At 40.9% G+C, this 27,089-nt stretch overlaps 1 protein-coding gene across 4 annotated transcripts in view; it reads left to right on the top strand.

Moving 5' to 3' along the window:
- Positions 1 to 588: 588 nt before the first annotated feature.
- Positions 589 to 27,089, top strand: part of rasgrf2a (Ras protein-specific guanine nucleotide-releasing factor 2a) — a 40,988-nt gene continuing 14,487 nt past the window's right edge. For all 4 annotated transcript variants that reach the window (XM_020655855.3, XM_065965598.1, XM_020655854.3 and 1 more), the window contains exons 1-12: positions 589 to 1,365; positions 17,934 to 18,040; positions 21,596 to 21,743; positions 22,028 to 22,117; positions 22,199 to 22,452; positions 22,549 to 22,628; positions 24,552 to 24,745; positions 24,842 to 24,951; positions 25,032 to 25,150; positions 25,468 to 25,631; positions 25,786 to 25,852; positions 26,894 to 27,030. In XM_020655855.3, the coding sequence (XP_020511511.1) occupies positions 1,087 to 1,365; positions 17,934 to 18,040; positions 21,596 to 21,743; positions 22,028 to 22,117; positions 22,199 to 22,452; positions 22,549 to 22,628; positions 24,552 to 24,745; positions 24,842 to 24,951; positions 25,032 to 25,150; positions 25,468 to 25,631; positions 25,786 to 25,852; positions 26,894 to 27,030 (1,749 nt within the window). In that variant the 5' untranslated portion in view covers positions 589 to 1,086. The remainder of the gene's footprint in view (positions 1,366 to 17,933; positions 18,041 to 21,595; positions 21,744 to 22,027; positions 22,118 to 22,198; positions 22,453 to 22,548; positions 22,629 to 24,551; positions 24,746 to 24,841; positions 24,952 to 25,031; positions 25,151 to 25,467; positions 25,632 to 25,785; positions 25,853 to 26,893; positions 27,031 to 27,089) is intronic.

Genomic DNA, 27,089 nt, shown 5'->3' with positions numbered 1-27,089 from the left:
CAGTCAAACATTGAAAAATTACACAAATTATTGTAAATTTCTGATTGTTTCTTTGGAAGGCATCTGGCGACCCGACTCTTGGTGACTTGCGACCCTCTGGGGGTCCTGAACCCCACTTTGAGATACACTGACGTAGACCACAAAATGTGTAGAAATTGTTTAATTTGTCCTAAAGTGTTTCTAAAGCTGAGCCCTGAGTGTTTTCACCGCTCCTTATATCTGGATAATTACGTATGTCTTTGAATGAAGTGTGTGTGTGTGTATATATATATAGATATATCTATATATCTATATATATATATATATATATATATATACTGTAGTATTTATAGTATCAACAGCTGTTCTGCAAAAGAAAGTGAAAAAAGTATGCAAATACCCAGAAAGACATGTGACCTGTTTACACAATGTGTTTAACATCTAAATGTCCTGCCTTAAGACTCATGTTAAGATAAGTAAATAACATGTTTTTAAATCTGCTGAATAAAACAAAGAAGGCAATCATCTGAGCGCATCACCCCCCCCCCCCCCCCCCCCCCTTGTGTGATTGGTTGCACCGTTTCATTTTTGGCCCCATACACTCTGGTGCAGGCTGCGCTCCAGCTCGGCGCGGTGGGACAGCAGAGACCTGTCTCTTTAAGTTGGTGTCAAAGCCGATTAGCACTGATCTCCGTCGTGATTCTGTTTTCACCGTCTGTTCTTCCCTCCAATCTATTCCTGTTTTTTTTTTTTTTTTTTTTTTGGTTTTGTTTTGTTTTGCGCGCTGCTGACGGGACGAAAAGCCGAGCGCACGGTAACTCTTCGCGGAACTTTGGGAGGATGGACAGGAGGTGAGGTGTGTGTTTTCCCCTCGCCGCTGATAGCCCACTTTTAAAACCCCAATGTGATGCTGTTCTGCGCCGCGGAATCTCCAACTTTTCCTACCATGGTAAACCCGGATTACCTTCCCCATGCGAACCGCTTTCTCTGCTGTATCCCTCCGCTAAAACATAACGGCGCAGACAGCCTGAAACGAGATGTGATGAGACGCCTCCGGTGAGTGTTGTACTTGGCTCCAAAATTAAAGACAACTATTTTTTTTTAAAAATGCAAAAGGGCGTGCGGTACAATGAGGGCCACGCGCTGTATCTGTCGGTGGTCGCGCGTAAAGAGGGCACCAAGCGCGGCTTCCTGAGCAAGAAGACCACCGAGAACAGCCGCTGGACCGAGAAGTACTTCGCGCTCCACCAGAACGTGCTCTTCTACTTCGAGAACGAGCAGAGCACGAGGCCATCTGGGATATACCTGCTGGAGGGATGCACGTGCGAGAGGGCACCGGCACCTAAAGTGTCCTCCATCGGGAAGGAGCCCATGGAGAAACAGCAGGTGAGTCCTGGTTCAGTTCAGTAAGAGCAGGTTGAAGTTCACCTGTGTTTTGAGTTTAAGGATCCAGGCTGCTGGTGCTGTGTGTGTGTGTGTGTGTGTGTGTGTGTGTGTGTGTGTGTGTGTGTGTGTGTGTTTGGAAAATACAAAAGTAATGTATTTATTTCTCTAATATTGTTTTTGTCTCTGTCTCACATTTTAATAAACTGTACCACTTCATATAAGTCATGCGGGAACACAAACAATACAAGAAAAAACAATGACAGTCCTCAAGAAAAATGCAGAAATCTGAAGTGAAAATCACCCAAATTAATTAAATACAAAAGTAATTTATTTATTTCTAACAAGGAACTTTCTCTTCTTTGTTTTTGTCTCTGTCTCACATTTTTAACAAACTATACTTCTTCATGTAAATCATGCAGGAACACAAACAATACAAGAAAAATGTATGTATCTGAAGTGAAAATCACCCAAACTAGTTCAATACAAAAGTTAAGGATTGTGAATTCACAATTTGTTCACATTTAATGACATTTAATGGTTTACATGTAGAGATCTTTTAAGTTTAGTTTGGACTAAAATCCTAAATCATAGAAATATGACAGATTTATCTATATAAATAAAACATGCCACAGTATTCAAACTCTGTTGAAAGTCAGACTCTCTATACATTTCTTAATAATTAATGGTACAAAGCAGCCCCTAAAATAATCATATTTGTAATTATCACTCAAAATATGCTCATTCATATAATTTCAAGACTGGTTGAAACGATATATTTGACTGTTTTTATAGCACAAACACTGAAATTGATGTAAAGCTATAGTACCATCTGCTTTATTTTAATGTAGTAATCCTAAAGTTTGAATGGCATCACTGAATATGAATAACTCCTGATTTTTTTATGGTCTACAAACATAAATGCGTCACCTTTAGAGTGTTTTCTGAGCTTTTCTCAGCCTCATCTTTAAAAAAAAAAAAAAGAAAATGTCATAAATAAAAAACACCCAGATTGAAATTCTTCAAATCATTTAAAGGGACAGTAGCGGTTTGTTAAAGTGGGTGTTAGGGGCGCTGTGTCCTGCAAACATCAAGAGGAGACAGTTTACTTAAACATGTTAAATGTACATGTAGTTAATGCAAACATGCTGACATGCTGAAGTGTTTTCATACGGCTGCATGAGACAGGAGGTACTGTGGTTGAAGAAAGTTGAAGGCGATGCACTGAGGTCTTGTCTCTGCTCAGATCTGAGCTCTTGTCTCTGCTCGGTTACAGATCAGCTGCGATCTGGTGGTGCTCGTGCATGTGTTTGAAGGATCCCCGAGGGGAGAGGATGGGTTTTAGACTGAGCCCTGAGGAGATGTTACTCTTCATATCCTGCTTGTTTTTGCAGAATTATACCGACCCTGCTCTTAAAAGGTTAAACAAAGAAGACGGTTACCTTTAAAGGTTAAACAAAGAGGGCAGCTACCTATTCACCTGTCAGACGTCCTGGTCAGGGAACAGCTCAGTGAAGAAAACGCATGCACGCACAAAATGTCATTGCACCCTAATATGATGAACACATCTTGCAGTGGGCATCTCAGCACATCAGGGTTACTCCTGTAGATATTCTCTGAGCAGCCTGCAGATTATATCTCATTTAACCAAACAAAATTAAAGTAGTGAAAAGTGTCAAAGACAGTATTTTTAAACAGCCTCTTTGTCTGACCGACGGTTTTAAACCCCAAAAACTAAATATAAAATCAAAGAGGATGAAGAAAAGCTGAAGATATCCTCTCTTCAATAGATCAGAACAGTTGACATTTCTGCTTAAAAATAGCTCAAAAGTTTATAAGAATAGTTTTAATTACTCGTCTGTCTGTTGATCATTTCACTTGAGGTGCACTGAATAGATTTTTAAAGACTTTGAAGAACACCTCTGCTCTTCAACAGTTATTATCATTGCCTGATGCCTTCCCTCTGAAGCTGAAATGTGAGATCTTAAATGACCCTGGAGGGAAGTAGGGTCACTTTACTGTCGCTGTATATAATCATGGAGGAATTATAAGAATGTAAGTGAAGAAATTATGTTAAAAATGGATGTTGCACTCCAGTATTTAACAACATATTTAAGAACAAAACTAAAGATCATAAACATGGAATCACTGGAGCACCACATGCAAATAAAAGTAACACTTTTTTTTTCTTTTTTTGGTGGGGGTGGGGGGGGCTTTTTACTCCTTAATTTAGAGATAAGACAGCGGATGGAGTGGGAAACAAGGGACGGAGAGAGTGGGGAATCAATCATCAATCAATCAATCAAACTTTATTTATATAGCACCTTTCAGACAGATTAAATTGCAGTTCAAAGTGCTTTACAAGAGTGCAGAAAAGTTATTGACAAAAAAAGTAGTTTATAAAATCATTGAGAGACTAATGCACACGTATAAGAATTAAAAAAATATGTATAAAAATAAAATACGACACATAAAAGCAACAAGATATTAAAATGAATACATAGGAGAAAAATATTTAAAATTGTAGTAGGATAAAAAAGACAATGCAATAATGTTAAGATTTGAATTGATATAATCCAGACCTCAGGTTGGATTTGGACCCGGGCTGTCCGCTTCGAGGACTACATCATCCTCTGTACATGGGGCGCTCGCCCTAACCACTCAGCCACTTTCGCCCCAGAAATAAGACTTTTTAATGGGATATCAAGGTGTATCATCGGCAGCAAGCGCCGTGCTGGAAATCCTGTCTCAGCCTAACTTTCAGTCAACCTAACGACAGGCTGAGAGCTGGAATATTATTTTAATGAATGAGTAACTTTGGGAGTAGCACTGCACAGTTGGTGCAATATGGTATTAAAAAGGGAACAAAAGTCTCTTATGCGTTATACCTTTTTGTCCAAGAGGATTGAGCCTTACATCCATTCTCTGGATTTGAGCAACAAAAGCTAAAACTGCAATCATCTCCCACATCTCTAAAGTTTATTTAACCTTTAAATTCTGAAGCATGAGAAAGTTCAGGCATCTGTTTTACACCTTACAAAGAGGAGCGCCTGAAGAGCCTGGAGTTATTGATAATTGATTTGTAAAGAGAGCAAGCTGTTGTGAAAATATTTGTTCTGTTGCAGCTAATGCTAATTTGAAATGACTCATATCCCTGTTAATGCATCTGCAGGGGATGAAACCTGTTTCATCCCCTGCAGCAGCTGGAGCAACGCGCACTAATGGCTGAAAGCTCATTTTCTTGTACACCAACATCTGCACCATACAGTATGTTTGTTTTTTACTTTCTATACAAGCCAGATTATTTCAGTTTAATCTTCTCAGGTCGTGTGTCGCTTCATGCTGGACACCTGTGACACTCTGACTCAGTCCCGACTTCACATGGAGGCAACAAAGAAGCCGACATGTTTTCAGGTTTTTTCAAGGCTTTAATGAGGAAACTCTGCAGCAAGGCGAAACATACGAGGTGCTGACTCAGCGATAACTGTAGCTTTAAATACTAAATCTCACACTGTCAGAATCAATCTTATAATGTTTCTTTCATTATAGTAAGTTTCTTTTTCATGTCTCGGTTGCAAAGCTGTAGAAAAAGCCGACACACATCAGCATGCCAAAGAAGGGATTTTCTCATTTCACTGCTGCTGAAGAGGGAATTCTAACAGGGGGATGTTCTTTTATCTCATATTACTCTATTTTTATGTTTCATTTCAGCCTTCCCTTGTCAAATCGGTTATATAAAAAAAAAGAAAAAAAAAAGAGATTAAATATGACATCGATGTTATGACTTTTGTGTTCTCCACCGGCTCAGTAGAAGAGCTGCAGATAAAGTGGAGGACACCACCGTCGGTTCGTTATCGCCCCCTGCTGGTACTAAACCTTCAGACGCGTGTGTCTTTAAATGCCTGACGCAAAGACGCGGACATGTTGCATTCAACTGAGTCCCTTACTGTCCAAACGTTAGCCAACACGTGTAGGAAGAGAGACAGCCCCGCCCACTTAGGTACCCTCTTACTATAGGGACTTAATAGCGGAGTATGGAATATATTTTGAGAAGAACCAAAAGACTTTCCAAACCGAGGATAAGACTTTTTTTGGTGTAAAATACTTCAAACACAGAAGAAGTGAACTAACTTTGGGCTGCATGTCTGAGTGGAGATCAGGCGTAGAAACTGCTGAACTCGGTAGGGACACTAAAGAAGCAGCGGGGGAGGAGTGGAGGTGGTGTCCTGAAGGAACGTCTTTGTTTTGGTTTGAGAAACTGGTGTTGTAGTTTGACATCTACTGGACGTCTTACTCTGAAAGTCACATGTTATAACCTCTAAGTGACCAAAAAGTAGAAGGATGTAGGAGAACATGTTACATCCCACATCCTGTGATACACACACATTTTTGTCACTACATCCTCCTAGTCAAAGCCTGGTGCCTACATTACCCACAATGCAACATGATCAGCAACAATTCTGTTAGAGATCCAGGTGTTATGCTAATCAAGCTGCCTGCTCCAGAGGTCTGATAAACTCATAAAATCATATCATCATTTAAAAAATTAATTGAATTATTTTGACAGTGGGAAATTGGGAGCGAAAGTGGGGATTGACCTGTGGGAAAGGAGCTAGAGATCGGAGTTGAACCGAGACTATAGCCTCTGTACATTGGGTGCAACCACACCGCTGGGCCATCAGCGACCCGCATTTAAATTTATTTTTGATTCCAGAAAATTATATTTTTTGACCTCTGCAGATCCTGCTGACTCAAGTGACATCACTTAAGGACATTTATCAAAGTTATGAGCATACACAGCGTCTTCCAGGCTTTGCACAACTTGTTGTTACAACCTCCATGAACACTTAAATGTGTACATTGTTGAAACTAGCACGGAGGCAGAGCATTGCTTGTTTTGAAAGTGATGCATAAGGTCAAGCCTTGCTTTACAACTTTCCAAAATGATGTTTCTGGTCCCTCAGACTGTCACTGTGTTACAAAACAAGAGTCCAACTTTGACCTGAATTCTTTAAACTTCTGTTTTCTTGATTCTTCTTCTGGAAACATTTTCTCTTCTCTGCTGTCAAGCTGTGCACTCAGAGCACCCTGTGTTGAAAACAAATCTACACGTAGACTCGCACAGAAAGAAATGGTGATGATGAAGAGCTGCCAGGTCCAGGATAAAGTCACACACAGCATCATTGATTTTGAATTAAGTAGTTCCGGCTACACGTGCTCAGGCTAGGATCAATGTTGGAGATGCTTCTGAAAAATGGAGAGAGGTTAGAGAGCAGAAAGGTTTACAGACCGATGCAGAGCTGGATAAACACTGAAGCTTCAGAGTCCACCACATGGTGACCTGAGTGAGCATTTACTCTAGAGAGGAGGGGGGGGGGGGGAGACAGCTCTCTACAATGTTATGAATTTGGAGTGAGGCCATTGAAATGCTACGCGTCAGAGTTACATCTTGCTCCTTTTAATCCAAACATATTCAAGTTTCAAAAGAATAAAGCAGCAACATTTTACATTTACGGAGCTGAAGACTTCATATGTTTGTGGTTTGTTTAATCCTTAGAAATGGACCTCTGCACCTTTAAGAAAAAGCTAAAGAGCCAGCCCTTTCATGAATACCTACTAACTTAATGATGATGGTCTCCATATTATTGATGATGATGATGGTAATGACGATGGTTTTTGTTTGATAACGACGACTTATAAGATGGTTTCTATACTGATTAGAGCTCTCAAGAACTGCCCTCAATGTTGTGCTTTGCCTCTGGTCACTTCCTGTCAGCACCTGTGTGTCCAATCAGACTCAAAGCTGATCGTTTGCTCTTACTGACATTGTTCCCTTTTTTCTAGATCCTTGCTTGTGTTGTTCTTACTCTCTGATGTACGTCGCTTTGGATAAAAGCATCTGCTAAGTGAATTGTAGAAATGGGCTGAACTTTGAAGCGTTGATACTTCTATTTATGTCATGGATTCATTGACTTATTGTTTCACAACAGTATTTAGTATTATAGGTAAAGTACTTCTCAGAATTATATTTGAAATAATACTTGGAATTGATTCATCTGCTTATATAATAGGTATTCTTTGAAATGGTTTGTAGACAGACAGTGGAAACGTGGAACCAACTGTTTCTAATGCATTCAGACACTCTGATGGACAAGAGGCCAAAACGTTTCAGTCTGAACTAAAACACTCTTCCTCTCATTGTTTTTCACTCTCACACACACACACAAACACAAACTTGGAGCTAAAGACAGTGGAAGAGGACAGTGCTGCTAAGCTGCGACCCATGCACCGTGACAGCTTGGCATTAGAGCCACAGGGAGCTGCCTGTCTGCCTGCCTGTCTGTAATATAGCTGCTGTTTACTCCTCACAGCAGAGACAACTCCACGACAGTCAGCTGGGGAATAAACTGGACGGCAACCGAGAAGCATTCAGCACCTGAAGAGTCAGTTTATTGTAGAAAAAAAACCCACATTAAAACCTCTGGACATTTGTGAAAGTGAGCAGGGTTGCCAGGTCTGTGTGACCATCGGTCCTAGTTGGATCGACGGTGAACGATCGTCGCCCTAGTTTTTGTGGTGTGTCCAGCTCCGTCGTTACCTGGCGGCCCCCGTCTGCCTTTTTTTTCCCGGCCGATTCGATGATTGGCTGTTCGGAGGTTTCATTTCTCTCCAGCTCTCGACACAGGTTCGGGAAAGCCCCTTGAGCATGCCGCTGTAGTATCCGTGCTTTCACCCATCAGTTGCCCCCTGCTGGCCATTTTAAGAATGCATGTCAAAGCTATTCCTACCGTTGCCTGTGATGGAAATGCAGTTGTTCTGAACAAGGGCAGCTGAGGAGAGGCATATTTAAAAGTAAAAATATTCAGGACACAGTCTGTGTTTGATGTCTCTGTAACAGCAGAGCAATTTAAATCAGAGTGTCCTAGTGAAGCTTTTCAATAAAGCAACATAAAAGTCAGATGAAACATCAGAGAGCATCAAAGCTGACTTCTATAATTGATATCCTTTATAGCTCATTTCATGTCCGCTCTTAAAAGAAACAGAGATAGCTACAACAAACATTAATTTGTCTGCATCTGACGCTGAAACATTTCTAAATGTATCTGGTTCATGAACATAATCAGCCTATTGATCTGAAAATACCTACAATACTTATTTGTTTTTATGAACACATTGATCATTTTGCATTTGCACTTAACTTAAAATGGATGGATGAATGAATGGATGCACCTGACAATACGGCTCGGCGATATATCAATTTATCAATAAATGGTATTTACTCCGTTGCTCTTCTTGCAAAATGAAATCAACAACAAACAGACAAACCCCACACACAGAAAACAACAACAACAACAAAGACAGACAGTCAAACGGACAGAAAGTGACACACACACATCACCAGTGACATAACCAGTGTTTCATCAGTTTATGCAACCACAACAGTGTTTTTCATCCATCCACCAGCACAAATATCCAAGTAATGAATTAGTATATCACCACAGTTACACTTGCCTGCATAGGTCTATACATTTCTCCATCACTTGTTGCCACGGAAACCACCTGTCAATGAGTTGTCCATTGTGCAGCCTTATTTTGTTAATTTCGCCGTTATGTAAACCTCGTAGGTTGGGGGGGGGGGGGGGATCTCTTTTAAGCCCGGTCAGTGTTATTGCCTTCTTAGCAGCTATACGAGAAGTAAATGTTATAAATAAATATTATTTCTATACTTCATTTGATCAGTGTGAACACAAACATACTGTACTCATGCCGTACTCCAGTACTGTTCCCGACTCCACTTAAAGTCTTTATATGTGATTTTTCACACTTAAATATAATATAAATCAAGTCTATCCTCTGAAAATAACTCTGTGAGTCATGACTGTCTACAATGGGTGTAACACCCGAGTCCCACTGTCTGTGATGTTTTCAGAGTTTTCAGAGTCCTATCTTCAGTTTGTTTACATCGCCGGGACGGCCGGCTGACTCCTCCCCTCGTGTATAAAAGTTGTTTAATTGAGGCACTAGAGAAAAGAAGAATAACATACTGTACTCACTGCTTAACTGTGTTTCTAGATCACGCTCATTTCAGGTAAATTTACATGCAGTGTGAAGATACGAGCACAATCAAGATCGCTAGCATCAGCATGCTAACACAACAATGCAGCGCGAGTTGTTTTGATTTCATGCTGGTGCTCAAGGGCGACATCTGCTGGATCAAAAAATTACATACAAAGCCTTTAAAGAGGTGGTCTCGGGCATGTCTCATTATTTATGTGAACGCAGACCAGTGTGGGAGAAGGGGGGGGGGGGGGACAATCATGGTCAGGCACGGTATGAAGAAATCATGAAAACGCCCTTAAATACTCTCCCTGCTCTATCACCGGAATGTAAACAAGCACAGTGAACGATAGTATCTCGTTGAAGCAGAGTGGTCTCAAAAGTGGAGATACAAATGTGGATAGGTTCTGTCTCCGATGGGTTATCACATTTATCACGGGCGTGTGGATGTTAACCTGCAGGGACAAGCTAAGGCTGGCGATGCTAGCACTGCTAACGTTAGCCACTCACTGGAAACCAAATTACGTCCTTTACCTGCAGACAAATCTGAATAAATTGTGCTCAGTTTTTCTGTTTTGTTACCTTTAGACTGGTCTGTTGGTTTTCACTAGGAAATGAGTCGCCTATGAACATCCCTTTCTAACGAGCACACCTGGACAGCTTTTGTTTACAGAGTGAACACAATGTGTCTGCAACATAACCATTCATGGGATTAGTCTAATAGGAGTTAAATAGGCGATTAGACATGAACAACAGAGAGAGAGGGGGAATAAAAAAACGCTGCTGATTTGGTGCTTAATGAAGTGGAAACATTGTGAACGTGGCTAAAAGCTCCCGCAGCTCATTGAATTACAGCCTGTGAGTGGTTTTTTTCTTGTATCGTAGTTCATCATTTCAGAGAGACATTGTTGTCATTTGTAGCTTACAAGAGGAATACAATTGATCATGATTATGCTCCTCTTTATTTTGTTATGATTGTTTGAGAAGCTTTTCCTCCGGTCCAGTTCCAGCTCTCTTGTTATGGCTGCACAATTCAGGGTCAACTCAAAGCTTTTCCCTGCCAGCCTCGACGGCTGTTGATTTATTACGATGTTTGCTGTCCATGAATTCTTTAATTTGTTTTTGTTTTTAGCACAATTTAAAACCGAGACTTCAGGTCAAATCTTCAAGACATTTGGTGGAGAGGTTGAGCATCAGCCAAGGGAGGTCTAACTACAGCCGTCCCCATGCTTGACATTGCTTTTTCTCAATGTTGCATTCCAGTGTAGGCTTTTGTCCCCATGCAGTACCAAACTGATGTTTCCATGGTGATGAGGGTTTACCATTGAAGTGGCCAACATGCTGAAAGTAAACCTACAGTTGTGACCAAGGAGGACATTTATGAACTTTTAAGTGTTAAAATGGAGTTAAATAAGAGCAATTCAGGAGATAAGTGACGGACGATGACATTATGAGGTAATTTGTAAGGGAAAAAAAGAGAGATAGGTGCAACAAGAATGGAGAATAATGACATTTCAAGAGTGCCAGATTTCTTTTTAGTATTTTCTAATATCATCCTTTATATTTAACAATTTTCCTCTTATGGTAATAGATTTTATTTTGTTAAATATTGTATTTGATTTAAAATGAATCTAAAGTATGACTGTAGAGTATTTCAGTCTGTGTTTGTGTAACGTGTGTGGTCGGGCTCTGGATCCTGCTGCCCTGCTGGGCTAAGAATAGCATCCTTGCTGGTCCTTTGTGCCTGCAGTCACTGTCTGAATACCAAGTCAACACACACACACACACACACACACACACACACACACACACACACACACACACACACACACACACTGCTGCACACTGCTGCTACCTGTTATATTTACAGCCCACCTCTGTCTGCACTCTGTGTGGGTCCGTCTGTCTTTCTCTGAGTGCAATGGATGGCCAAGCCGTTTGTCAGGTGTGGAAATGTCCAAAAGCTGTGCAGAGATTTCAGCTGGAAACATCTAGACACCGACCCTCTCTTCATGTTTTCAACACACATTATTCCACTCAGTATACCAGCACTCATTTTATAAACTTTATCTGTGCTGAACCATTTAGCACCAGCGATGCCTAAGTTCAAACATAGCCTAGTTTGAACGCAAGTCCATATTTTGGACGGAGTCTATGCACTGCTTACATTTTAAGGTTGGGCAGATGTTACACACCTTCTTACACATAGAAGGTGTGTGTAAAGTCCTCCATAAAATGAGGTAATGATGGCAATTTATTTTGAAAGGTGGGATATCCTGCAGTGATGAGGAGAGCTTTAGAGGGTTTTAGCAGCTATTAGGCGCCGTGTCTGCAACTTGACCTCTGGAATAAACTACATCCCTTACACATATATGATGACTTTAATACTCACATTTAGGACCACTGACCTGCAGACAAGATAAAGATAAAGATAAACTTTATTGATCTCCCATTTGGGGAAATGGGACTCAAAAAAAGTAGTATAATTAGTAAAAATAGCAAAAAGTTAAAAAAACAAACTTATTTACATTAATTAAATGAAGCAATAAATTACAATAGAGATAAAATATTACTAGGCATATACTATATAAACACTTTAACTTGTGGAAAGACAGAGGGCAGTGTGTAGAATTACTGATTTTGTAGAATTAGTGATTTTAGAAGTACTGACGCACAACATAACACAGATAGAAACAAAGGTGGAAAGAAAACAGGAGAAGCAACTATAGACTGTATATAAAATGGACGTTTTTTTTTACATGCAGGCTCTCCATGCACAGTGGTCTCTTCTCTGACTATTAATGATGATATCAGACAGATTTGTAGCGTTTATTAGTCATGGAAACGAGAAACAAAGCAGTAATGTTTTGCTGTGCATCAGCTCACTTTACTGACATCACACATCCTGCATGCACACAATGCTATTGTGTTAGAAAAGGGAAATATACTGTATAATGTCCAGGCTGAATACAGAAACTTCCCTTGGAGAAGTAAATTAAATATGTGCTGTTTGCTCCAAAGGTATTACAACAAAGCTAGTTCATTTTGTCTTATTGTTTCCAATCCCAGAGCATCCTTTTTATGATGAAGCAGAAAATTCAAAGGCAGAAATATCCTTCCTCAAATCTGTGTTGTTCTTGTTTGTGATGCTGAGTCGAAAAACTCTGCTCTCAGCTTTGTGTCTGTGCTGCCAGACTCTTGATTCCTGTGACTGGACACAGTGATGCTGAGTGTGGGGGCACGGCCCGGGCTTAACGCTCCCTCTGTCTCTCTCTCTCTCTCTCTCTCTCTCTCTCTCTCTCTCTCTCTCTCCTTGTCTGTCTGTAAGTCTGTGTGTCTGTCTGACTCTCTCTGTCATTGTTATCCCCCGGCTTAATGCAGGCTCGTGGCTGGGGAAGCCGCATTAGCAATACGAGGAGCTGAACAAGCCCGGGTGGTTATGTAAACCACCCCCCCCCTCCACCCCCCTCTTCCTCCCTTACTCCCCCCCACACACACACACACACACACACACACACACACACACACACACAGACTCACACACAAACAAGCCCTTAAGCCTCTCTCTGGTCCGTAGCCGGCACACGCTAGCAAGTGTCTCTCACCCGCTTATCGTTACATCATTACTACACAGGCCTACTTTCTGCTGTGCAGACTCACAGTCAAATATATCATTTATATATATCATCAGATGTTGTCGTACAATGTGTAAATAAATATGCACTATGTTTAAAGTGCTTTCTTTTGGTTTTGACTCAATTTACAAAAACTAACAAATCAGCAGATTTACAATTTTATATATGCAGAAAAAACGTCTAAACAAAATAAATAGATTTATGTTTTTATAACTTTATGTCAACATATTTTACAAGTTAACTGTATATGCCTTTTTATTTTTAAAGATATGCATCACATATCACTGCTTTTCCTCTCAAATCAATTATCAAAAAAAAATAATGTCATGCAAAACCAACACCAAATATTCCAGCTAGACTAGAGTTGTGTAAATCAGTGTACTTTTTGTGATGAAAGATACAACAGAAAACTTAAAGTACTTTGTCTTTTTCGATTCTCAGATTTTTTGACATTTTCAAAATCAAAAACAAAAAACGCCAACCAGAATTTACATTTTTAGACACTTCAAATCCATTATTACCCCTTCACCTTTTCTGAAGATTATTTCCTTTTTAATATAGATGTTTATAGTTCAATACATGATGCTGTCCAACCACCCAAATAGATAGTGCTAAATAAATAAAGGAACGCTCACCCAGAAGTTTTCCCCCTCTCTCTGTCCAACAGAAGCAATCGCGCTGCAACGTCACTAACAATTTCCAAAAAGGCAACAATTGCAGCACATTCAGAAACGGGGCAAATTTTAAAAACACTTACAAAATACAAAACAGATTTAACACCATAAAAGTGTTTCAGATCATGTTGCAGAAAGCCAAACAGATGCAGTACCAGCAAACATGCTGCCACTAGTATACACAAACAAACAAACAATGCAAAGTCAAAATCACACAAACCCTTGTTTATGTTTGGTCTTTGCATCATTTATAGTATTTGCAGAGCATTTGCTGTTAATGGGATTGTTTCCGCTTTTTGCATTGCCTTTTTTCTTTGTTTTTAATGTGCAACACAAATCTGTTGCATTTGTTTTGGACTTTGCATCAGTTCTGAATTTGACGCCTGTCTCTCTTAAAGGAAATCTTTTTGGTCATTGCTGTGTAGTTGTCCTTGTCGACAACTTTTCAGACAGTCTCGTGTAAAAGTAACTCCTCTGTGTTCTCTGCTTTTAAAAAATATCCTCCAACATGGACACCATTGTGTGATCCCGTCTGCAGCAGAACAGCTTCAACAACCCTCAACCCCCTTCCATTATCCAAACAACTGACACTTCAAAATTCTATCTGTTTCAAATAACGGGTTGCATCATCCTCTGCACATGGGATGCAAACGCTTACCGCTAGTCCCCCAGCGCCCCAGTTTAAAAGAATCTCTACTCATGAAGAAGCGGGTGTAAACAAAGCAGAAGCTAACTCCAACCTGCTGAAGTGAAGCTCAGTATTTAGAAGAAAAAAAGACAGAAGGCTGATCATGTCTGGATAAGAAAAGGCTTGAGGGCGGGGCACCCCATGTACCGAGGCTGTACTGTCTCCCCTTTACCACTTCCCGTCTCTCTTCAGCTGTCCTAACTTAGAAAGGGCCAAAAAAAAATAACGTCTGTGAACATGGTCAACACAGGTTACAGATTTTAACTTTTTCTCTCATCATCTAACATCAGATCTTGAACTGTGCAAACACTTTTTTTTTTCCAGTATTTTTCATAAAATTTTACATCTGACAGGAAGATTTATTTCTTATACATGCTACATGCCAAAGACTTGTCGGCTCGCTCTTGTAAGTCACATAATTAGATCATTGACATTGGTGTGGAGGTGCTGGAGGGGATCTAACAAGCTGCGACATGACGGCTCGTCGGCTGTTAATGTGTTTCGACAGAGTGGCGGCACACGGCGCTATAAAGACAGCGCGGTCATCGAGGTTATAACCCAGAGGCGGCGTCATGATGGCACTCGTAATAGACACAGCTGATTCGTAGAACTGCAGACAGCCTTCAGCAGGAAAGGTGAACTGTTACCCGACGAGACTAAGATTAGACTAAAAGCCCCGTACGGAGAGGATTAACATCTCAGGTGGGCGTGGACATTTAAATCATTATTCCAGACGGATTTTAACAATTGGGATTTTACAGGATTTGGCCTGAGATGATCCTGAGCAGGACAAAGACAAAGGGGGAAATCCACATCCACTACCGGAGAGTTTAAGGGTAGTGTGAGATAATGTGTGAGATCGTACTCGTTCTAAATGTTATAACTCACTGAAGTCTCAACACAGACATGAAACACACACTGATGTGATTCAGGATGACTTGAGCTTCCAGAAGACACCTTTGTCTTTGATTTTCAAATCACATGAATATCTCTGAATTCATCTAGAAATCCAAGCATAAAGATGCAAAAAAAAACGCTTGAGAATAGGTCCCAAACTGATTTTTGGGTCTGATACCGATATCGTTATTGGGGAGAGAAGAAAAATCAGATACCGATATATTGGCCGATATCTTCCGTAGATCTGTAGAGATAGATAGATAGATAGATAGATAGATATAGACACACTCATTGCATTGATCTCTCAAAAGCAGCTATCGAACATTTGTGGAAAAGATTTATAAAAAAGACGAGATGGTCACTCAACTGGAAAGTAACTGTGCATGTACGTGCATCACTGCTTCATGCTCTGGAGGGTGATGATGCTTGTTGTAATCCATATAGCGCCCTCTTCTGGTGAAAGAGAACAGCTAGTGTAATACAATTAATCTAAAATGAAATGCTATTTGAAATATCTGTGCATATCTGCGATAAAATTAGCCGACACTGGATATGCTAAAATCGGCCGATAACACATTTCAGGTTTTCATCAGTATTAAGGTGATTCTCTGTACATGCATGGGTTCACTGCAAAGACAAAGAATCAGTAGGTAACTCAGCATGCTTTTAACAATGCCAACAATAACAACAGGCTTAATCAGGATTAAAGAAAAGCAAGATGCAGTTTGATCTTGAACAGTAGGGGGCAGTGTAGAGTAAAGGTGTGACAGGGTCAGCACAGCAGCAGGGACAACAAAGACAAGCTAATGAACCAAGACTGTAATTATCCACATCCGAACTATGTGTTATTGACAATGCACAGTGACAAACATATCCGTCAAACAAGCTGGCAACAGAGAAGTTGCCGTGGAAACCTGCAAAACTAGATCAGTGCTTCGGTACACTGGCAACTTCAGCCATTGATGCGTTTGTATTTGTTTAGTTTTTTTTCATAAAAACACATCTGATGAGTATATTTTGACATGAAAAAAAACTAAACAAAGAGTCATTCATGAAGACTATTTTATCTTTCAAAAGCTGCAAGACAATGCATCACTGTTCAGACTTGATCTCTGATATTTTAAGGGTGATTAAACACTCAGTTTGGAGACTTAATTTAAGACACAAGGAAGCCTCAGTTTATTTTGTGGGCTTTCCCACGATGAGATAGAATGAACATTTTGTAAAGAAATGAAAAGAAAAATACATCAATATTCCCTTTTACATTAGCCATGACAGTGGTTTCAAATGCACTCGGAGATGTCGTTTTTACAAAAGTTGACGGTTAACACGGTCGCTTTCATACACAGAAAAGGACATTTAGAAAGTCCCATTTTTCAAGCAGATACAGCCATGTTTTCCACCCGATCCAAAAAGTAAATTTGGTCTGAATAGTGAGTGCCTTTTTTGGCAAACATTGCATTGGGAGACATTTTTTTAAACTCATCCGCTTTGACTATATTATGGATAAAAGGTACACATGCATTTGCATAATAAGGGTCGGGGCTGATCTGACTGTAAGCTGCCGGTTGTAGCTGTATGTCAGCAGGCCTCTGCTCAACCTCTATGCCGACCAAAAGATGTTAAATCAGCTTTTTCCAATATGGCGACTGCCATCATTCAGCTTCAAAACCTCTCTCCAGAAACAAATCCGTTACCTCACTGAGACTTATCGATGTTTAATACAGTCTGTAGTCTCTACTTGAATCAATAGCCGACATGAGTTATTAGAGCTCTCTGCTGAATACTGCTTGTTGTCAATAAACACCTTGAGCAACAAAGATATGGAAGTGATGATGATGTGTTCAGGCTACTCTCCAAAGGTAATGTTAGACAGAGTACTGCAGTGGGCATTAGTGTTACAGCAGCTTTGTTGCCTGCAGGAAGCATCGATCCTGCAGCACTCAGAACACTGTCAGATTAAAATGCTGCATTTAGTGCTGCACAGCTCAACTGTACGTTTGAATCACGTGCTCTGACGTGTTTCTGGTATTCAGTTACTTGTGGTATTGAGAAGTTTCTTTTGCTCATATTGGTGATGTTTTAACTTCTGTTGTTGTGATTAGATATTTGTCGATAGCAGGCATGATTGTTAACGACAGTGATGGGGAAAAAATACTGAGAGTGACAACTTTATTAGCTCAATCTACCTTCAAAATAAAGGTCCAAAGTTACTATGTTGTTGAAAAGCTTTTATTTCAAAAGAGCTGTTTCAGGAAATGTGGTGGTTTCAGGAGCAGCTTAACACTCGTCTGCAGGAGTGAAAAGGAAACTTAAAGCCACACAGATTCAGGTAGACTGAACACAGTGAAAACATCTTTCTCTGGTCTCATGCACATCGTAGGAATGAACATGCATTCATGCAAAAGTAAGAGTTTACCTGAAATTAAAAACATAAACCGTTACCTGTCAGCTGTAAATCACCAGAATCTTAATATTTTGTTATAAATATACCAAGAAAACTCTCTGATAATTGCACCTCCTGTAGGTCTAGCTGAAGTAGAGTGTATTTTCTTCAAGGTGCCCCTCATTCGGTGAAATTAACCACTCATTATGATGTGTTTATTTCCTCTGTCACAGCACTACTTCCTGGTCATTTTTGGCCACGATGGACAGAAACCTCTGGAGCTCCGGACGGAGGAGGAGTCAGACTGCAACGAGTGGGTGGAGTACATCCAGCAGGCCAGGTGAGAAAAAGACTGATGAAGGCTTTGTGCTGAAATGCGTTCGTTGCTGCTGTTCTACAACTTTTAAGAACATTGAGTGTGCTGACTTTTCTGTTTTCTTGTCAGTCTTTTTGCGGTCGTGCGTCTGAAGATCTGTAACTGTTTGAATGTGCTCCTTTTTCTGCTGTAAGAAAAATACTTGCTTGCTGTGTAAAGTGATTGAATATGCAGCAAAGAACATACACTCTGATCAAAACTGCAAATAAGATCAGTTTTTATGCACTTGTACTCATACTTCACTGTTTTACCCGTTTATGCACCTTTTTACTTTACTAGTCTGCATCTCTTCAGAGGGTAATAATGTTGGTTTTACTGTGAAATACATTCACACAACAACTACAGAAAGTCCACAAAAAAAAAACCCAATGTGTGTTGTAGAGAGTAGCTCAGTCTGTAGGGACTTGGGTCAGGAACAGGAGGGTCACCGGTTCAAGTCCTGGAGCGGCCTGGAAACTGGTCTGATAGCTGACATCTCTGACATCAGGATCCAGTTTGTGCATGTGTGTGTGTGTAGCATGATCAACAGCTGAGTGTAAAAATTGAATTTCCCCTCGCAGGATTAGTAAAGAATATCTTCTTCTTCTACAAATCAGTATCTCTCTTGTCCTGTCCCGGTAGCCCAATGAAAACTGAATTATTACACGCTGGCGGGAGATTGTTGTTTGTGTAATCCTGTTTTAAAATGATTTAAAAAATGCAGCATTTTTTCTATTTGACACAAAAAAAAACTTGTATATATTTGCAGATGATGTCATATTGTTGCTCAGAGACTGGCTGTGATCTGGCCTCAGGAGATTGTTGTTCTCATAATCCTGTTTAAATTGATTTTAAACACAAACTACAGAATAGACCAGACACAGTTTACATAACCTTCAGGTTCAACACATTTTTACAGATATCAAACATTTGAAGATTCTCCAGGAAATGACATCACGACAAGCAAAATATGTCAGCGTCTTCATGGGTTTTGATTTACTTATAAAACTGAGAATATTTTCAAAAATTTAAATAAATTCTTCTAGATTGTTTATCAAAATGTTGTCTATGTTTCTAAATTCCGAATTGATAACAATTTTAGTTTTTATGAAGAAGACTTTGAAGTTGTAGTGACAGTCGCCTGGTGGTTATTGTGCACGCCTCATGTACGGAGGCCAATGACAAGCGATCTGCCCGGGTTGAAATCTGACCTTTCTCTCTCCCTGATTTCTGTCTCTATCCACTGTCATGTCTCTCAAATAAAGGCCCCAAAAGCCCAAAAATAAACCTCTAAAAAAACAATTCTATTTATGAGTAATTTCAAAACCTTAATTATTATTAACTATCATAACTTTTAGATTAGGTCGTACAGAGTGTAGGGATATATCAGTAAGAAATATCATCAAGGGTATGAAGGGTTAATCAACATACGACCGCTCAGATTTACCTACTGACCCTTTGGAGGGTCCTAACCCCTAGATTGAGAACCATTAGACTAAGAAGTAGAGCTACAGGGGAAGTTGACCTGCAGAGTATGGTGTATGTGATACTTGAGTGTGACTTTAAAGCAGTATTTGAATTAAAAAGGATTTTATGATGTTGTTTTGATACTTTGAGTAAAGGATCAGAGTGAAAGAGAGTCTCAGGGATTTTGAAACATTTAAATAAACGTGGTATTAAATAACTCTCTGCTAACCCAGACTCTTCTCTGTTTGTGCTGATGCACACTGGACATAACCACCACGTGTTTTTGCGTATGTGTTTAACATCTGAGTGTGTGTGTCAGTGTGTGTCAGTGTGTGTGTGTGTGTGTGTGTGTGTGTGTGTGTGTGTGTGTGTGTGTGTGTGTGTGTGTGTGTGTGTGTGCTCGTACATGGACGTGTTCTGCTCGCAGCAGTTCACATTTAGGTCACACTGGTGCTGTACTGCTACACTGTTACATCACGGACTTGATCTTGCGGCTCTCTCTCTCTCTCTCTCTCTCTCTCTCTCTCTCTCTCTCTCTCTCGCTCTCTCTGTCTCTCTCTCTCTCTCTCTCTGTCCCTCTCTCTCTCTCTCTCTCTCTCTCTCTCTCTCTGTCTCTCTCTCGCTGTCTCTCTCGCTCTCTCTGTCTCTCTCTCTCTCTCTGTCTCTCTCTGTCTCTCTCTCGCTGTCTCTCTCGCTCTCTCTGTCTCTCTCTCTCTCTGTCCCTCTCTCTCTCTCTCTCTCTCTCTCTCTGTCTCTCTCTAGCTGTCTCTCTCGCTCTCTCTGTCTCTCTCTGTCTCTCTCCCTCTCTCTCTCTCTCTCTCCCCCTCTCTCTTTCGTCTGAACGTTTCACTAAAAACCATGATGCATGTCAAACCGCCTTTTTGTTTATTCTCACACAAAGACTTGTATCATTTATTGATACAGAATGTAACAACTGCAAAAAGTCAGCTCTGTAAAACAAGACTTTTAAATTATTTAAGAACTATTCTTCAACACATGAAGAACAGTAAAATGTGCTTAAATCCATCCAGCGCTACTGCACTCATCTTAAAATATGACAACACTTGCACATTGTTATAGGAAGAATGTGATAAAGCAGAAATCAAATATATCCTCTGTAAAGTGAGCACACACAGGGTTATAAGTGTTTCACCTTCAAATGGCAGTCCAAGTGCCACAAGTGTGTTCATAAAATAACTTTTTAAAACATATTTTCGGCTCTTTATGGCTAATACAAACTCACATTTTGAGAATTGCTCTTGTAGATTGCTTTAGCTTGCAGCAACAAAACTAGTTTTAATGGCTACAATTTGATCCGTCAGAGGAAATAAAGTTTTTGTTTTTGCCGCTTCGCCACATATCACTCTTAAAAAAGTTGTAACGCTGTAGAGACCATTTCTGTAAAGTTGTCAGTCACTTACAGGAGAATAACAATCCAAGCCTTTCAAAAGCAAGAAGTTTTATTGGGCGAACTTGGACTGGGCACTTTTAAAAAAAACAACAACTTTATTTTGGGATTTGTAGGATTATGGATAGAGTAGAAAGCCAGGGAGAGAGAGAGAGTGAATGACATGCAAGAAAGGAGCCACAGGCTGGACTTGGACCCAGGCCGCCTGCTTGGAGGACCATAGCCTCTGTACATGGGGAAATTGTACAACCTAACCTACTAACTGTGTTGCCTCTGCTTCCATCAGTCTCTTAACTATTGTATTTATTTATTGTCCATTCTATGTTGTTTGCAGATTGCAGGCTGTATGTATGTGTTTTTCTGCTGACTGCAAGACAAATTGCCCTCTCGCAGGGATAATAAAGACAACCTTGAACCTTGAACCTTTCCCACTAGGCCATCTGCGCCACTTCCAGGCCTACTTAACCTGATTATTTTGCAGCCATTACAGTCAGTTTCAGTCTTTCTGGCTGAAACATAAGCGCACATTGCAGTTCTTTAGGATAAACCATCATGCTTATGTTGTTATTTTGCAGGTTGTAATATGAATAAATTGTCCGATGAAGCCCTCCGTCTGTAATTAGTTATAAACACTGGAGCCTGTCTCTTTCCCATTCTCCCTCTAGTTACTCTGACATCATCGTCGAGCGTGAGATCCTGATGCAGAAGTACATCCACCTGGTGCAGATCATGGAGACGGAGAAGGTCGCGGCCAATCAGCTGCGCACTCAGCTGGAGGACCAGGACACGGAGATCGAGAGGCTCAAATCCGAGGTATGCATGAGTGCACAAACTATCTGAGTGTGCATGCATACATAAGGCCACAGAATCAGGTGCACGCTCACATCAAAGCATGTAAATGCATATTGCATGATGGGAAAACACTGGTGTTTACAGCGCACGTGTGTGGTAAATTGAATGACAGTAGGGCTCCAGTGTTTCAGAGGTTATGCTTTTTTAATCATGCAACGAGACATTTGTTGTTTTTGAGCCTCCAAAAGTAGTTTCATGAATATTTCACCCTGTGTGTATTCACATGGAGTCTGTTGTTGTGAAAGATTGTAGTGTTGAACAAAGCGAAGGAAAGGCTGCAGCCTCACCAGAGCAACCAAGAGGAGGAAGACCCCGACATTAAAAAGATCAAGAAGGTATTTTTTTGTTAGAAGAATAATAACAGTAACGTGCAGAGAAACAGAAAGAAAGGAACCCTAACCCTAACCCGTCTGCAGGTTCAGAGCTTCATGCGCGGCTGGCTCTGCAGGAGGAAGTGGAAGATCATCGTCCAGGACTACATCTCCTCCCCTCACGCCGAGAGCATGAGGAAGAGGAACCAGATCGTCTTCAACATGGTGGAGGCGGAGACCGAGTACGTCCACCAGCTCTCCATCCTCGTCAACTGCTTCCTCAGGCCGCTCCGCATGGCCGCCAGCTCCAAGAAACCTCCCATCAGCCACGACGACGTCAGCAGCATCTTCCTCAACAGGTGCATTCTCCTTCACCTTCTTCTATGTTGCAGATGTTTAATCTTCCCGGTTTGTTAGTTACAGTGAAACTGATTTGAAAATGTTTCTCTTTCTAGTGAGACCATCATGTTCCTGCACGAGATCTTCCATCAAGGGCTGAACGCTCGGATCGCCAACTGGCCTACGCTTGTCCTGGGTGAGTTCTGCAGGAGTTTTGCAACTTTGGACGATCACATTTGCGAATGCATTGCAAACATTTTTTGAAAGCTTATACACTGGCTATCCCAAACGCTCCATCTTTTACCGTCTAAGGAACAGCAGGTGTGTTGTAATGGCTCAGCAGAGGAAACCCAGATGCTTCAGAAACTAAGAGATGAAATAATTCTGTTAAGTAGCGGTTCAATAGACCAATTTGGAGTAGACGTCATGATTATGCCACAGCAGCTGCGTGCTCATTGTGGTGGCAGACAAACAGTGAAAGCAAGTAGAGAAAAACAGGGAGAAGATGCACTCCAAGTTGTTCTAACATTCATTGTTTGGCCTGTTTAGGATAGACCACATCTTGTATAGCTGTGTTTTATGTCTTTGGCAGTATGACAGTCGTAGATGCACAAAAACAATCTGACAATCTCTGTACTGGATGTGACCTCCAAGTACAACATTGCATGTGTAAATAGGTTTGTTTGCCTTGAGTTATTCTTCTGGTAGAGACGCTGGGTTTCTCCACAAGGTAAACACTGTAACTTTGGCCGTTTAGTATGATCCTTGTCCCACTGACCCGACAGTGAGGACAGGTCAGGGTACCACACCCCATTGTTAAGCTTGTCACTGTAAGACAACTTGTCCTCCACTGCCAACAAATTAAAATCATTTGAGAAGGCGTCCAGATGGTTCCTGACGTCCTGATGTGAATTGACCGCAAGCTACTGCTAGCTAACTTTCTGCCACCAGTTTGGCTCTGCTTACAAAATACTTCATCACTGTGTACGAACACCAAAATGGACAATTACTGGTAAAAGTCAAATTCATGCAGGACGATGAAAACAGGCTGGAGTCAGGTGAGGGGGGGGCAGGCAGGAAGTTGTTCAGGCAAAGTCAACACAAGCAAATTGGTTGACTTTAAAGCTAAAGCAGAAGCAGATTTAACCATCTGTCAAACAGTGAATGGGATTGAGATGGTGTATGAAGTGCAGGGATAATTAGCGGAGGTGGGGACAGGTGTGCAGTTCAGTCAGATGATGAAGAATTTTAGTTAATGCATGACATTATTATCCAGCCTGAGCTCTGTGGAGCTCTCCAAGGTGCTGAACCTTCTGCAGGCCAGATCAATGGCATTTTCCTCTGACTTCAATTGGAACCTGGATTTCTCTTCAAGTGGTTTTCAATTTTTAATAAGCTTCATAACTATTAATCAACTGAGAGAAGCCTTCTGGTACTTTTACAAACCTGGGCCCTTCTATTTCTTCAGGCCCCAATGGCTACGGACACTAGAAATAGTTCCAGTTCATCACTTTAGCAAGCAGTTAAAAAATGGGCTGTAATGACTGCAACAAAATCCCAGTCAAGGATGGTTTAGACTATCAAATCCTGAAATTTTTAAGGAAACAATGCTGTTTTTTGTCACTCCAGTTTGGTGGCTTTGCTTTGAGAGGTTCTGGTTTAAAAAAAAAAGTCTGTCTCTGTAGAGATCCTTTTCTGTCAACCACTTTGAATAGCAATCTGAGTGTGTCCAGTGAAAAAACAAATTGATTAGTTTACCCGTTTTAGTTGTTGAAAAATTGCCACAAAGGTTAACGTTGTAGCCATACAGCTTTTTGGTTGCTGCTGGTTGAAGCAATCTGCTCGAGCAATCACAAAAACTTTTTCATTTTGACAAAAAGCTGCCCAGCTTTAAAGGTGCTACAGTTCCCCTTTTACTTTGTTACTTCAAGCAGTTTAGTGTGCTTGATCTCAAAAACATGGAGACATATCCATATTTTGCATACATGACATTATTTTATTTCAAGCATTAAATGTTGTTAATTTTTGCCTTTACACATATTATTTTCTCTTTTTGTCCCCTCTGGGTCTCTGTATATATATGAGTATATGTGATGTTGTTTTCTCTTGTCCCACCCAGCGGACCTGTTTGACATCCTTCTACCCATGTTGAACATCTACCAGGAGTTTGTGAGGAACCACCAGTACAGTCTGCAGGTTCTGGCAAACTGCAAACAGAACCGAGACTTTGACAAACTGCTCAAACAGTACGAGTCCAATGCTGCCTGCGAGGGCCGCATGCTGGAGACCTTCCTCACCTACCCCATGTTCCAGGTACAATATGCACACCTTATGCAAACATGATAAAAAACACTCTTGATAGCTTGATGAATTACCAGATATAGAACGTGTTTTCATCTGTATTTTAAGATCCCGCGGTACATCATCACCCTCCATGAGCTACTGGCTCACACACCTCATGAACACGTGGAGAGAAAGAGTCTGGAATTTGCCAAATCCAAACTGGAAGAGCTTTCAAAGTGAGAGTCGGCACGTTTCACAGACATGTAAAACAATAGATGGTCTTAAAGTTGCTAATGATGATTGTTCCTGTTGGTAGGATGATGCACGATGAAGTGAGCGACACAGAGAACATCAGGAAGAACCTCGCCATAGAGAGGATGATCGTTGAAGGCTGTGACATCCTCTTAGACACCAGTCAGACTTTTGTCAGACAAGGTGAGCTTTTCCTTAGACTCTCTCTAAAGCTGTTTTCACATATGCACTCCTGAAAGTATCTAGATAGTTTCAGGACTGAACAAACTGTAGAACAGAAAGAAATGGAGCAGTTTAATTACATGAATGGAGATCACGTGCAGACAGTCTATGCATCGTGCACCAGAGTCAGAGTGTAAAATGTGTGTCTGTTTGTGTTCACACATACAGCTCCTGATGGAAATATCAGGGGTTTTCCAGGACTTTTCTGCAGGTGTGAAAGCCCTATAAGAGACTTTTTTTACGTTATTTTCCCTGACTCCTGACTGTTGGTCATGCAGGCTCTCTGATCCAGCTGCCGTCCAGCAGCGAGCGGGGCGTGCTCAGTAAGGTCCGGCTGGGCTCCCTCTCACTCAGGAAAGAGGGAGAGCGACAGTGTTTCCTGTTCACCAAACACTTCCTCATCTGCACCCGAACATCTGGAGGAAAGCTTCACCTGCTCAAGGTCAGCCTCAGCTGTTAACACACATCCCATTAACAGGAGAGATGTTAGTGAAATCCGCTCAAAAAAAATGTTTGAATCTCTCCTTTTGAGGTAAACTTTGAGGTAAAAAAGAGTAAAATAAAAGCGGAATTTTCTTGTTTTTCTTCACGAGCAGCAAGGAGGAACGTTGTCTCTGATTGAGTGCACACTGATTGAAGAGCTGGATATCAGTGATGAAGACTGTGAGTATTTAAACATCTGATCATATGTAACCTCGATGGATTTGATACTTCACACCAGTTAGGGATGTCAAAATACAAGAATTTCCATATCAATATATGTTTCGATACCATGGCAACAAATAAAGAATTCCTAAGAACCTGATATGAGTCTATATTCTTGTTTTAATAATTTTTGTATAAGTTGCACTAATATGTTAACCACGCTTGGATGGATGTATGGATGGAAGGATGGAAAGATGGATGGAAGGGTGGATGGATGGATGGATGGATGGATGGAAGAATGGATGGATGGAAAGAACGGTGGATGGAAGGAATGGTGGATGGATGGATGGAAGGAATGATGGATGGATGGATGGAAAGATGGAAAGATGGATGGATGGATGGATGGAAGGATGGAAGAATGGATGGATGGAAGGAACGATGGATGGATGGATGGATGGAAGAATGGATGGATGGATGGAAGGAACGGTGGATGAAAGAATGGAAGGATGGAAAGATGGATGGAAGGAACGGTGGATGGATGGAAGGATGGAAAGATGGATGGAAGGGTGGATGGCAGGATGGATGGATGTATTGATGGATGGATGGAAGGATGGATGGTTGGAAGGATGGAAGGACGAATGGATGGTTGGAAGGATGGATGGACGGATGGATGGAAGGATGGACGGAAGGATGGAAGGAAGGACGAATGGATGGTTGGAAGGATGGATGGACGGATGGAAGGAAGGATGGTTGGAAGGATGGATGGATGGATGGATGAGAGGATGGAAGGAAGGATGGATGGATGGATGGATTGTTGGATGGATGGATGGATGGATGGATTGTTGGATGGAAGGATGGATTGTTGGATGGATGGATGTACTGAAGACAGCTTTGAGTAAAAAAAAGAAAATGACTCAAATTCTGCAGTTTTTTTCAAAGTTTTGGTACTTTTTGATAACATGGATTATTTAAATGACAGATTATATTGTTTTGAAAGTATCAACACTTTTGAAAACCTTTACACCAACATTTGCATTGAACGTGTGTTTGACTTTACAGACAACGCTGCAGGTCAGGGTTTCAACCATCTGCAGTTTAAAATCGTGGTGGAGTCTCCTGACGGTCAGTCCTTCTCCGTCGTTCTCTTGGCTCCTTCACGTCAGGAGAAAGCAGCGTGGACCAGCGACATCAGCCAGGTGAGCCTCACTGTGCCAAAGCTTTTGGATCAAAGACAATATGGCAATCATTTTTGTCC

This window comes from Labrus bergylta, chromosome 17 (genome assembly GCF_963930695.1).
Source record: "Labrus bergylta chromosome 17, fLabBer1.1, whole genome shotgun sequence".
NCBI lineage: Eukaryota > Metazoa > Chordata > Actinopteri > Labriformes > Labridae > Labrus > Labrus bergylta.
This window is presented reverse-complemented; position numbering and strand designations above follow the sequence as displayed.